The sequence below is a fragment of the Botryllus schlosseri genome, chromosome 5 (genome assembly GCF_051294905.1).
Source record: "Botryllus schlosseri isolate E-star chromosome 5, Bs_hap1, whole genome shotgun sequence".
In the NCBI taxonomy this organism is placed as follows: domain Eukaryota; kingdom Metazoa; phylum Chordata; class Ascidiacea; order Stolidobranchia; family Styelidae; genus Botryllus; species Botryllus schlosseri.
In genome coordinates, this window is record NC_137240.1 from 12,058,913 (window position 1) to 12,073,086 (window position 14,174).

General features: G+C 38.8%; 1 protein-coding gene across 1 annotated transcript; it reads right to left on the minus strand.

The window, feature by feature from the left end:
- Positions 1-971: 971 nt before the first annotated feature.
- On the minus strand, positions 972-12,392 carry LOC145439758 (uncharacterized). Its single transcript, XM_080317379.1, has 5 exons — positions 8,397-12,392; positions 6,415-6,525; positions 4,670-4,848; positions 3,358-3,480; positions 972-2,463 (listed from the first exon to the last, which is right to left on the minus strand). The coding sequence occupies exons 1-5, from the start codon at positions 9,121-9,123 to the stop codon at positions 2,329-2,331; spliced, it is 1,275 nt and encodes a 424-aa protein (XP_080173505.1). The 5' UTR covers positions 9,124-12,392; the 3' UTR covers positions 972-2,328.
- Between the last annotated feature and the right edge of the window lie 1,782 nt (positions 12,393-14,174).

Here is a 14,174-nt window from a genome sequence, read left to right on the forward strand (position 1 = left end):
CCACACCCTTTGAGAACCCCTGCTAGATCATCAGAATCTGGACATCTTTATGTTCACCGCATGAACTCCAGACTGACCCAGCAGTCCATTGAATATATGGGCCCAAATATTTGGAATAGCGTAGGCCGACCCGACAATATCAAAGAGCTACCTCAGCATAAATTTAAAACCCAACACCTGGATTACCTTTTTTCAAATTACAATAAGATATGAGAGACTGTACCCGTTAATTTATATACTATACATCTAATATTGATTTCATATGAATACACTCGATTACTTCAATGCCATGGAGGTAGGCCATATCGTCAGCTCCAGTCAAATTTTTATGTTAGACGAAGCAACAAATGTCTGTTTGTCCAATAAGTAGGCTACTCTATACTAATGTTGATTACAGCCCGGTGCGAGATTTAGGAAGCTGGTGACTAAAAAAATCATTAATCATATCATTATTCCTGTCGAGATGCTGATACTGTTGCTCATCCTTATTCTTTGGGTGTTTTTAGCCATGAACTTGTCAAATGCTACTCGGGTTTAGTTATCACTATTTGGTGGACACCCTTGCCTCATTATCTGGAGGCACCCTCGATCATCGTTCCCTCTAATTTTCCACTAGTCTGCGCGCACTCACCAACCCACGCTCTGCGCGGTCCCTTGGACAAAAGTGCGTAACGACTAACAAAAGGACATTAGTTAGGCTTTTTTTGTGCGCGCCACACATTTTTCAGTGCGCGCAGCTTAGAGGGAACATTGCCCTCAATCAGATCAAACTGCGCCCTACTTAAGATTTGAGAACCTCTGCCACAATCCGTAATAACGGATGATAGAACTACATATCGTTTCTCGAGATAAAAATCTGGGAATTCGAAAAAAAAGCAGGCAGGTCTGGACTACCGTCATGGAAGGTACATCATTTCTGAGTGTCACATCAATCAGTGCCCCTATTACCTTCAACCACAGTAAGAACACAGTTGTCAATTGAACGTCTTATTGAACAAAAATTTCAAACGCAAGCAGGTAAAAATGGTGAGTCAATATTTTAAGATCTTTGAAGATAAATGAATCCTTAACTCTGTGTCAATCGATCACACATTCATTAGAACATCAACATGGGTTACAATACTTCATGCAAGTGCGTTGTTTATTGCACGTCACCGTAATATTCATATCATTCAATTACGGTTATCAATGCAATGCATGTTCAATTCATGTACCCCGGAAAAATATTACAGAGCCACCAGATATTAAGAAATGAAAATAATATATCTGGGCACCTTGTCATTGAATACAAGCATGCTATCTTCCAGGACATGGAAATTTCATCCTACATTACTATTTTTAATTCACAGCAGGACTAAATTCATACCCATAAATTGAGCGGTAAAAGTCTCAACAGATACGCTGCGGTAATCAAGCGTTAATCTTCAGCTTGTCTATCATATATCAATATTAAAAACAAGGCTACGTTGCTTCAAATGAAATCTACCTAAATGGGTTATATAAGTACATGTGAGTGTATGAGTCGTAGAATCTAAGCCTGACAGGGAAGTAGCACAAATGAGTTGTATTACAACCGTTTCTCTTTCTAAGCAAGTTGGTCATGAGAATCAGGCGGCAGCTTAGTGATCATGCCAAATGTTTGAAATACGCTACATTCGTTCAGACCGTGCCAGTATGAAGTAGAGCATGATTGCAGAAAAGCACCTGCATAGGTTTCAACACTTGATAGGAAGTATACTGTCACAAGCCAATGGAAGACATACACATTGGAAAATACTTTCGAAGCAACAAGTAATCTCATGAACCGCGCACGCAAACTGTGGTCCTACACTAATTCCCGACGTGATACGAGCATGCAATAAAATTCGACACTACGCAAAAAAAAAATCTCTGGCAACTCGAGAAAAGTCACTTTCGTCCAGTGCAGTATGAAGAACGTACTGTTACGGCGCACCGACAGGCCTAAGTTACTTGGTACCAGGGGTTAATAAAATCAATTATTTAATACTGTACTGCAAGTAACTGACGAATGATAGAAATAACACTGGCAAACGCCAAAATTGCTATGTTCAAAAATACACACAGTGTGGTGACCGACCGACGCGGCATAAGAAAGCCTATCCCCTCAATAATATGTTTGTCTGACATTTCGGAGTAATCAATCAAAACATGAAATACGCATGCGAGAATTCGTAATAAGCAAGAGAATTAGAGGCAATTGTGAAAAGGATGCAATGGTATCTTACTAGAATCGGAGAAGAAGAATACAAGACAAGACAGGGCAACACAGGGACTACTACAGCGGCGCGTAGCGTGGTAGGAATGAAGTTAAACTACGACGAGTGTATTAGGATCGGGAGCGTTAACCGTCTGTTCTTTTAGTCGCTGTCTCGCTTCAGCGATCCGCTTCCTAGCAGCCATCCGACGGGCCTTTTCCTTGTCGTTGCTTGCAGTGCTAGCCCCCTGCATCAGAATAATGGACTATTAAATCGGTGTTTTGCCAAAGATAGAATGACCTCAGCTATTAGATACTGTAAAAATTAGATAATGCGTAAGTACCAAGTACAGCAAAATTTGACAATAGAAACAAGCATAAAATAAACAAGGCAATACACATACCGTATTTGTTGTGTGAACTCAGTAGAGTGTAATGTTTAATAGACTGTAAAAGCATCAATATTACTGTGCCAAATATAGACACGGCATTCTGTAAATACAGGAAGCAACATTTCACAATTTCAAAATGCAGTCATCACGATTTTCACACAAATGCTTCAACAGTCCACAGCAGAATTCAATGCAGTACAACTGCACTACAGAGGTAGTATTCAATGTATGCCTATCTCCGACTTCTATTGTGCAAATTCAAATTTCAGCTCTATAAGCAGCTCCTTAACATTTATACTTAAACGCGTGTCCAACAACTGGGTGTGCTGTCACAGACATTTTCAACAATTAAAATATTTCCTGGTTCAAGTCACCAGTCCAACGTCTTGGAAATTCAGTTACATTATGTATCTAAGTCATCATGATTAGGTAAATAATATTAAACCACAGAAGTTGTGGTGAACCGAATGAAGTGAGCAGCCTAATGCATTACGGATGACTCACTTTTTTTCATGAATATAGGAAGTGATGTTCTTCCAAGTCATGGTGTTTAGTCAGAAATATGTTTAGAACATGTAATTTGTAATTTCATGCTGGAATCCCTGTCTACATTCCTGGTATTTCAGCTGACCATTCTTTGGATTCTCTAATACTTACACAATCACACTAATACCATGCCTTATTTATGAGAATATCGATCCTTATTGGGCCATCACTACCGCACTCATGCTGAGCCTACACTCTAATAACCTTATTAAGTGCTTTCTTCTTTGGAGTCTTCTTGACAACAACGTTGGTTTCCAGCTGACTCAAATCCCAGTTGTTCCGACGCAATACTTCCAGTTTTTCGAACTTGTTAGAAACATCTTGCACCTATTAAATTGATTTCATTTCATTACGGAGTATCGAGCCAAATAGCAAATCATATACATTTAAGAAATATCAAGTCACTTATAAATAAAAAAAGTGGCTGTCGCACAAAGCCATAATTAAAAATTGGTCAGCAAGCTGCTTGCTTTCAAGCACTCATGGGTGGCGATGTTCAGAAATAGACAAGTCCAGAAATGATTTCATTAATTTCAATAAGATATCAGAAGCACTTGAACATAATGAGAAATGATGAAGTGTGAATCAGACGCAGGGCAATTTGTCGAGCTGACAATGACGTGGAAATAGGAGCGAAATTAAAAATTAGACGACTGTCGCAAGAATATAAGAATGACATGTATAATTCGACAGGGTTCTGACTGTACAATTGCTAAATTGGGTAAATTTGTATCATATCTGAAACACATTTGACCGATAAATGTACTAACCCTTCATTACTGAATGTGTTTTCAAGCCATCACACCTAGCAAATAACCTTGCTTTAAAAAGCTGTATCGTGGTATGTCATATTGGTGCAGGCCATTTCCTATCTCTTTTGACTCTAGCAGTACATAAATTGTGGTTCAAAGTTGGTGTTGTATCAACAGTCCATTACGGCTAGTTGGAAGGTGCTAAAGGTCATGTTTGTTCACTGTGCTACTGGGTCAAAGTGGGTAGCACCAGTTACTTGACAATAAATAAAACTTTTTAAAAGAGTGCAAGTTCAGCAAAAGAATACACGAAGGGATAACATAAGGGCCCATAAGGGCTAACTGTAGCTAGCAACATGAAAATACACTAAACCTAATTGGGATGTCACAAACTTCAATCGGCTACAAAATAAGCAGGTCTTATCTCATACAATTTCCATGAACTTTATTATAATCAGTCAAACATGATTTGTTGTGTGATGTCTGCCAAAAAGCGCAAACATTGCTCAAGACCGAACAAAAATAACAATAACGCCCATCATTAACCCTTACTTAGCACACTTTAAACTCAACTGACTCCTAATAAGGAATGGAATTTGCTACTGCCAATCTGAAAGCTGTTAAACTTTCAATGGCATTTGACCCAAGTCAAAACATTTATTTGGTAATTAAGTTACCAAATTCAACAAGAACAGGTCCATAAATTCATAAAATTATGTAGACTACATGACACGGCAGGTCACAAATAAAATTAGCACGATTACCTGGTAGAATATCATGTCCCAAAACCCTTGCAGGTCTGAAGGCTTTATCAACTTGCCATCATCTGGCTTGCAGTTTTCCGAAATCCCTTCGGAACGATTGATCAGAGAGCTGAACTGCGCGAATCTTTCAGTAATGATGAGATTCGTCTGCCCGTTGATGGAACATATTTCATCTTGCACTGTACAGAATGTTAGTGTTGATAAAGAATGCAAAACACCTTAAACGGAGCTAAGGAATTTTGAGCTACCTTGTTTCAGAAGGATGCTACGATCATAGATTTGAAGCAACACAAAAAAGTGAACAAAAATCAAAAGGAATCATGCAACTTTACACCCAGAATGACATCACTGCAGCCTATAAAATTTCAATGTGCAGTTTCATAGTGAGAAAACATGTCGCAAAGAGATGCAATCAATAAAATGTCATTACAAGTGCTAAAGATATGAAGCTCCAAACTCGGTTTCAGATGCCACTGAAACAACCAAGGCGCAAAATCAATTGGAACATAATTTACATAAATAGTCAATAATATGCTGGATATTATGTATTATCAGTTGTGAGAAAATGGAAAGCTATAATTTTAGGTAATTAAATCATGGCGGTGGGATAAGGATCACGTGAAACAATCAATTTTCATGTTACAGGTTGAGGAGTGTTACAACAGGAAATCGTGACGATGAGGAATACAATATGGAAATCATAAGTACAAGACAATCAACAGAAGATGTATAGTAATCTCACAAGAAGTAAGCCTGAAAATGCAGGCCACGATAGGGCACCCGCATCGCAAGTATTTCTGGATGGATAGATCTATACAAGGGGTGATGCTACAAGCAATGGCAAGGTGTGGAGATTCATAACATCACTAGATTTCATATATGACAGTGATCGTGGTATTCACATTATGAATCACTACTAATACCAGATTTGGCTCTAACTGAAATCAATAATTAATATCATGCACGAATGGGTCCTATCCTATATTCTACTGACTACTGGATGTGCAAAAATACCAACGGTTTGCAACGCTGTTAACTTTCTAGTAATTTCAATCTTTTATAGGCCATATGAGTAACATAATCAAAATTTGACTACTGAAGGTGCCACATCATCCAGAAAAAATGTTGATTGCAAAATATTTGCAGATGAAAGACACATGAAGCGCATGCTCTGCATTCGTAACATAAACAGTACAAAAATAATATGCCCATCGGCCATCATATCAATATAGGAGCCATAGGTCAACTACCCAGTATGCACACAATAACTAAATATCTTGGAATTCATCATCAAATACTGTGTGATCCCCACCTAAAACCATTCGAAATTCTAATCGAAAGACTTCATAAGGTCAAACATAACAAACACAATGGTCTACCTCATTTAGGCCAGAGTAATCCTAATAACATACTAGCTAGAACTAGAATGGCTCAAGATCCTTTGAACGAGCTAAAGCGGATCTTCATTATTATATCCATTCATTGTAGTGTCGGGAGAGTGTCAACAATTAGTGAATTCACTGTACGGTGCTTTAGTATGCGAGGCGAAATGGTCCACCCCAATCCTCAGTTCAGAAAATATAATTCCATTGGACCTCACACAAGTTCAATTTCATATAATCAGAACAAAATTTCAAACCATTATTAAAGTATTTAAAAAGGAGACCCACCAATTCAAAATGGTTAGGAGAAAGATAATGAAAATATATATCAAATCCTGTATTATGTATAATATGTAATGATACCTTCGACACTGATATCCGTTGATAGAATTTCAGTCCATTCTGTAACAAGATTTGACAGTCTTGCTCTTTCTTTGTTTACAAGTTCTCGGAAGTGTGCATGATTGTTCTCATCTATGAGCAAAAATATGAACGGTTATCTCATCTCACAAGTCACATACTATTAATACTACTACTACATATTGAATTGTCTGTGGGCATTCTGGTCACACGATCAGCAAGCACACTACAAAAGAAACCTGTGATATCGTATAACCTCTGATATCTTCTTACTATTTTACGAGCAAATAGCAGATTATGTCAAAGGTGTGCCAATAACTTATCAACCGGTCCATAAAATCGCTATTACAGTCTTACTGAATGATAAAGGTCACACTATAATTGACAAGAATAATCACATCACATAATAGGGGAAGTTGAGATACTTGATATATTCAGGAAGATTGAAATTTATGGAATCATGTAAATAGGAACAAAATTCATTTCAAAGGCTTTCTCAACACATTGACAGTCTATATAACATGCCCGATAAATATTAATTGACTTCGATAAATATTAATTGACTTCTCTCGGGGATACCACTTGTCATAACATCCTGAATGCGTGGGATACTAATCACTCCCGAATGCATTGACCCGGTACCATTCTTGGTTGGTCAACATCAAAATCAATCAATCCTATGAGAGAATTCAAACTTCAATCAATCAATGACTCATACACAGGAAATGGCACTTGGATAAGTTGGATGTTAGAGCCATCTAAAATGGAATGGGTCACTGAAATGAGTCATGTCTTAATAAAGGTGTTAATGACCTCACCGACTAAACATGAATTTTAAATCTCAAATCAAAATTCATTTAAATCATAGCCACAGCAAACAAATCAGGTTATAAAGTGGAGAACCGGTATAAGACTAGTATGGAGGTATCGCTCAATAATAAAAAGCTAGACCAGTAGTTCTTAACAGGTTGGCCTTGCGTTACAGGAGGAATCTGAGGTATCACACAAAGCTATTTGGAAAATCATGAAGTTGTTGAAATGTGTTGCAGTCTATCCAACGTTCCAGTAAAATATATATTCACAGTGCCACATTTGTTATACTGCAAGCTGACCTTCATCGGGAACAAACGTCAGTAAATGTGTTGAGCCCACTTCTAAATATAGAAAGATGTTTGGCGCTGTCACGTAATCACGACATGTAAATAGGGTCGTTAATGGCAATATCGGCAATCGACAGCCCACGGTAGCAAACGAGGAGAAATTCAAAATAACTAGAAACCAACAGTATTGAAATATTCCCGGAGTCATTTTTTTATATGCAGATCAAATGTAGGTTTACTTGCTGCTGTTATGTCACAAGAGAGAACTTTCTCTCGATATTTCTAGCAAAGTGGTTATTAACCTTTTTGAAGGAACCGAATCTCAAAATCACCATACATGCATTCGTCCAACCCTTCACAGTTGGACGATATTATATATATAGTTATTTCTTCAAACTAACAGGTGGATAGGATACCCATGAAAGGAATGAATGAAATCGGTCTTAAATTAAGCCATGTCGATGGAACCTCATAAAATCATATTCACAGATGAAAATCGTCATTGTTGCGAGCAATCGTAGCAGTGTGATAGGAGACATTGACACCGGTATTTAATTCTGGATTACACGATTTCTGATTGCTAAATGCAACTTTCATAGGCTATCATTTTTGCAACGAAGTTGCTTTTCTCCGTATTCATATCTACCATACTTCTATGGGACAAATAGTTCAGATATCTTCTAACAAACGGCATCAGTAAACCGACAGGCTTGAACTCAGCCGAACCCCTTCAAGACTTCCTTACCGAACCTCTAAGCTTCAATTAAACCCAGGTTGAGAACCACTGGTTAAATATAACAGATGGGCAACGGAATATTAATATTTTCAAAATGTAAAGTGGGCAATGACTCTAAAAAGAGTGAGACACAAAACAGCAAAGCTCACCTTGAATGTTATTCGTGTCGCCAAGTAATTCTGGATTCGCATCACGTTCTCCGTTCACAATTTTGGCTCGGTGTCCGCACGGGTCTAATGGCTTCCGCGTATCTTGTACGCCCTCGGTGGGCAAATTAATATCCGAGCCAACGTACGAATCGCTATCACTATGCTTAGGCTCTTTAGGTGGTGCAGGCTGATTTCGGACATCGCCGACTACTTCACCGACTGTCTCATCGGTGTTTACACTTGATGAAGGTAAATTTTCAGCTGTCGCAGTAAAATCTGTATGATTTGAGCTTTTGGAATATATTAAATCTTTTGAATCTGTGTTCGAAATATTTTGCTGACAAGTTTCCACTGTGCGCTCGTCTGGCGTAACGCAGTGGGTATTACAGTCAATGTCTGCACCATCTTTAGGAGTTTCCTTTTCGTTCGAGGCTCCGTTCACTGGCAGTGGTGGTTGGGTTAAAATCAATTTTGTAGTTTCGTCGTTGCTGACTTTTTGATCGCGTGCTTCTGAAGTGCTTACCTTACCATTGACTTGACACTGTACTATAAAACCATTATTACTTTCTTCTTTGCAGTTTTTCGCGTCTATATCCTGCAACTTTTCTGCGTTCAACTTCCCTTTTTGCTTCGGCTTTTTGTGATGTTCATGTGGCTGATGTCTTCGGATGCCGAGACACGAAGACACGCAACGTATGAAACATGTAGATTGAGATTCTTCGCTCATGATTGCGTTGGTACATGTACAGCAAAGAGTTCGTTTCTTTGAAAAATCAGAATTTTTGCTAATTAAAGTATGCTTCTAGATAACATTATGTATTTCTAAGAAATAAATTTGATAACTGCATAAAGGCAATCCTGACTGTAAGCAATGATAAGCATTCACATTCTGACTCTGATTGAGCCGCCAATACGAGTACATCGAGCTAATTTCACATGTTGACTCCACTAAAATATGACTGCGATAAATTTAAAAAACTTAAATCTAAAACCAGCTCAGCATGTCAGGGATATCAAAAGTTGGGAATTAGGAATTTCAAACGTATGCTGTAGGTCTTGATAAATATGAACGAGAAGCAAAAACTATTACGGGACTCGTGAATGTGTCAATATAAATGCCAGTAAATTTTGCATACCGTACCGTATATTGAAAATTGTCATAACAAGAAAACAATAGCTGCTCATTGCTCGATGTGGTTAATGTGAGCAATATTACATCTAAATAACATTGCTGTTGAAAAAGGATTGCTCCATGTAGATCAGTGGTTCTAACTTTTTTAGACATGCCCCCTTTATGATAGTGAAAAATTTCACGCCCCCCCTCATCGTGATATCACAAAATATCAAAGAGGAATCAGAATGTCAGCAATCCCAACGCATAGTTTAATGGCATTGAAGGTGATGGCTGCTGATGAGACAATTCTCAAACACGAAATTCGGACAATAGGCAGAGCAATAACCAAGATCTGGAGATACATTGCACCGACCGCAAAAAAAAATTCAGTTAACTGCGGCTTCGCGCCGCCTTCAGATGCTTTCAGGCTGCCCAGTTTGAGACAGACTTGGACAACTAGAAAATTTTCAGCTTTTCTGAATTAGAATTAGAATTAGAGCTCCACAGTTTTTTTCAAACTAGATTAGAATTAGAATTAGAGCTGCACAGTTTTTCCAAATTAGATTAAAATTAGAATTAGAGCTACACAGCTTTTTTAAAATTGGTTTAGAATTAGAATTAGAGCTACTAAGCTTTTTCCAGATTAAATTAAAATTAGAATTAGAGCTATACTTAGTTCGCAAAAACTTGGAAATTGAATGAAATTGTATATGGGAAATGAATACAGCAAAATGCAGCTCACATCAAACCACAGTGCGTGGTGCAAAAGGCCGTGAGGCTGTAACCGCCACATATTTTTGTTTAATAAACAACAACAACAGTGCATTCCCATAAACATGAGAATGGTTAACTTCTGTACACCAAGCTAGGCTCGATTTTTACTATACTTTAATAAAATATTACTTCTTTTATGGTAACCGTGGGGATCGCCCATGATAGTCAGAATGGCGATGTACTAACGTAAAGTTTTATAAACTAGAATGTTGTTCGCAGACTACAAGCTACTCTAGCAGGCTATATTCGCCATAATATCTACTATGACTGCACGGTGTAAGTATAAGGCGATGGCGGCTTGGCACTGGATTTCCCTGCGCAAGCGGGATATTCTTTTTAAATCACTGCAATAGTGCAATATGCCTCGAACAAAGAGGCATTTTCAGGAAAACAATAATTAGATTAGAACTAGAATTAGAGAATACGGACATTTCACAAATCAGATTAGAATTAGAATTAGAGCATAAGAACATTTCACAAATTAGATTAGAATTAGAATTAGAGCATGGAAGCATTTCACAAATTAGATTAGAATTAGATTACTGGCATTTCGCTCTAATTTAGTGAAATTAGACAACTAGAATTATCTAGTTGTCCAAGTCTGGTTTGAGAACCACTGATGTAGATGATACAGGTATTATTGACGTATTGGTAGAACGTGTGACATAAACTATTTATCGTCAACCAATCAATATCATCTTATTATAAGTTTGGTAGATGAAAAAATGCGTGCGTTAGGCTGGCTGTCAGCAGTACTGGCGGCGCTTCTTCGATAGTGGCCAGTGGCCTCCATCCCTAATCTTACGATACCCTGACCCTAGATTTACTATATTTTGGAATCGGGAAATGAGGACACTTTGACCCAATCAACTGAAATTGACCGATTTTGCTATTTTTGCCGGAAAATTTGCGGAGTTGACTAAAAAAAAAGTCCATCGCTTTCGTTCGACTCCCGTCCATAATCTTAGAGCTGTAAAAACTGTAAAGAATGACGGATTGCCAAAAAGGTGGACATTTAGGCGGAGGACATTCCCGAAAACATGAAAAAGAGGACAAATCTTTCTAAAGTAGGACTAATGGTAACACTACTTAACCACAATCATTCCCTAACCCGCCTCCAACCCTAATATTCGTCACCCCCAACCCTAACATACCAATTTTGGAATCTCGGTACGTTTTGCCTGATGCTGATATAACAGGTGGGCAGCGACGATTCTACATGTTAAAGTAATTGAATAAAAAAAATTAAAACATAGTGTGAGCACAGGACACCGATTCCATACAAGCAAATTTACCCAACCCTAACCTACCCAAGCGTTGCAGATTTATCAAGGCTCCTCCTCGCCACATGATTCGCGCAAGCGGTCTCTTATAAAAAGCCTAGAAGCGGGCCATGCTATACAAGTCGGTAAGTACGGAATAAAAATATATATTGGAATGGTTTAAAATGACCCATGGCTATGTAGTCGAAACACCATGAATATTAAAACGAACAAACTAACTCAACCGTTAACCCCAACGTCGCTAATCGAAAAAGTGCCGTACTGGCAGTATACCATCAGCCATCACCTAACCAATTGAATCATATTGAATTCAATATTGGAAGGAAATTCCGAGCTGGTTGCTTAGTCAATCCGATCCACGCAAACGCTGATGCAGTGTTATTCTGTCGTAACACAATGGCCTTAGTAATCTAGGCGATATGAATATAGAATATGGATTTCAAAACGTAGTTTCTCATAAATAATGAACAGCACTCCATGCGACCTGTGACGTATAACAGTCAAGACTTAACTGTAACAGCACTACACCAGGGCTAAAGCTTTTATCAGAGTAGTTTATTGCCTTTACTGCAATGATGAAATCGATGGACCGAACAAATCAGCGTCTGCATTGATGGACATTTATTGGTTACCGTTACCGGTATCTTATCTTACCTCTCTAAATACATTTTGAACAGGGAACAAGTGATGCTTGAAATACCAATAGATCGGATGAGAAAACCCACCAGTGTGGTTTCACGTGGTGAACTCAACTAAAAGCAAAGTGAACGCGTAATAACACACACTTCCCCCAGAACTACAGGGCAAGTACAAACGCAACTGACCGCCATCACCGAGCGAACCCAACTCATGAAATATGAGGAGAGGAATGAAATCATAGTGTCCTATATGGTGTCGACACAAGCAAATCGCACGGTTCAATGAAATTGTATCACGTCACAGTTTCCATTTGGCTACGGGCAATTTGACGGTGATTTTTGACCGACTTGCCGAGCATTAAATTTGATGAATCGGGTATCAATCGAAAGCTGACGCTGTACTGCTTGCGAAAATATAAATTTTATTCCCCTCATGGCCCTGGAACCCCCACAATCAGCCCCAAATTATTCATTGTCGGGTAGATTGGCAGTGTGACGCAACAATGCTTTCTGGCGAAACGAGAGACTAGCTCAAGAGCAAGGATGTGGCCGAGCGGCGAGAGTGGGATCAGCTGACGTCGCGGCAATAGCAATGTGCAACCGCGCCACAGAGAAACGCTGCGCTGTTGATACTTTTTCTATGCGCTTCGGAACAAGCGAGCACACACCAGCCTTTCCTTGACTTGTAAGGGTAGAACTGGGTCCACAGAATGTATTAGGGCCCTACCAATTTTCGCGCAATATCCTTCAGCTGATAGAGATATGTAGGCTACGTCTAAGTAGTCTACATTGGATATGTCAGATTATTATGATATCGATTGCCTTAGCCCGCTTGTTGCGTAGGGCTCCAGAGATGCGTGACGCTGTTGATACTTTCTATAGGCGCTTCGCTAAAAGCGAGCACACACCAGCCTTTCCTTGACTTGTAAGGGTAGAACTGGGTCCACAGAATGTATTTTGTCCCTTCCAATTTTCGCGCAATCCTTCAGCTGATAGAGATATTTCTAGTAAGAAAAATATACTTTCAAGTAATAAGATTCACTCAAGACAGCAAATTTAGATAATGTAAATATATCATATTGTAGTAATACAACTACAGTGTTGAGTTTTCACTCTAGTCCCCATAAGCACCACGTCGGTGACCTTGCCAAATTCCAAGAAGGCGAAAAAGTGCAAACTCTGTTGGGCCGAATAGACAATGGACATTCAGTTATTCACAGATGCGAAAAAAATAATGCAAATCCGTTTTACGTAAGTTATATTAGGAATATATATACAGGCTACAGAATGAATATAATTCAAATATCTGTGATACCACTGTATTACTTTTGACGCAAAAGGTCCCCGGCATTCAAAAAAACTGTTTGGTGATTGAAAAATGCTAAACCAAATTCCAACGTCAACGTTTATAGTGATATCAGATATATTCCAGTGAAAAACAAAGGTATGAATTTGGTGGTAACATTTTGGAATCATTTGGCAGGTATGGCCCGCAAGCTTTCTAGTAACGGATTGAATCCGGACAGCGATCCCAGTTTAATTCGACACTCCTGCTGTTAAACTTTATTCAACAATCAACATTTTACCTGCTGCATTCGCGGACCAAGTCCTACCCATACGGATCAAATAAAAGCTTGTAATGTATGCTCATTGCTCATGCTCAATGCTCCTTGCTCACACTTAACCATAAAAGCGACTATAGAAAGTATCGACACCCGCCATCAACAGCGCGACGTGTCTCTGGAGCCCTACGCAACAAGCGGGCTAAGGCAATCGATATCATAATAATCTGACATATCCAATGTAGACTACTCAGACGTAGCCTACATATCTCTATCAGCTGAAGGATATATTGCGCGAAAATTGGTAGGGCCCTAATACATTCTGTGGACCCAGTTCTACCCTTACAAGTCAAGGAAAGGCTGGTGTGTGCTCGCTTGTACCGAAGCGCATAGAAAAAGTATCAACA

Excerpts from the sequence above, each read along its gene's own strand:
- LOC145439758 (XM_080317379.1), bottom strand. The coding sequence starts at position 9,123 with ATGAGCGAAGAATCTCAATCTACATGTTTCATACGTTGCGTGTCTTCG. Across the intron at positions 4,849-6,414 it reads AACGGATATCAGTGTCGAAG|TGCAAGATGAAATATGTTCC; the intron begins GTATCATTACAT and ends CATTCTGTACAG. Across the intron at positions 3,481-4,669 it reads GGGACATGATATTCTACCAG|GTGCAAGATGTTTCTAACAA; the intron begins GTAATCGTGCTA and ends TCAATTTAATAG.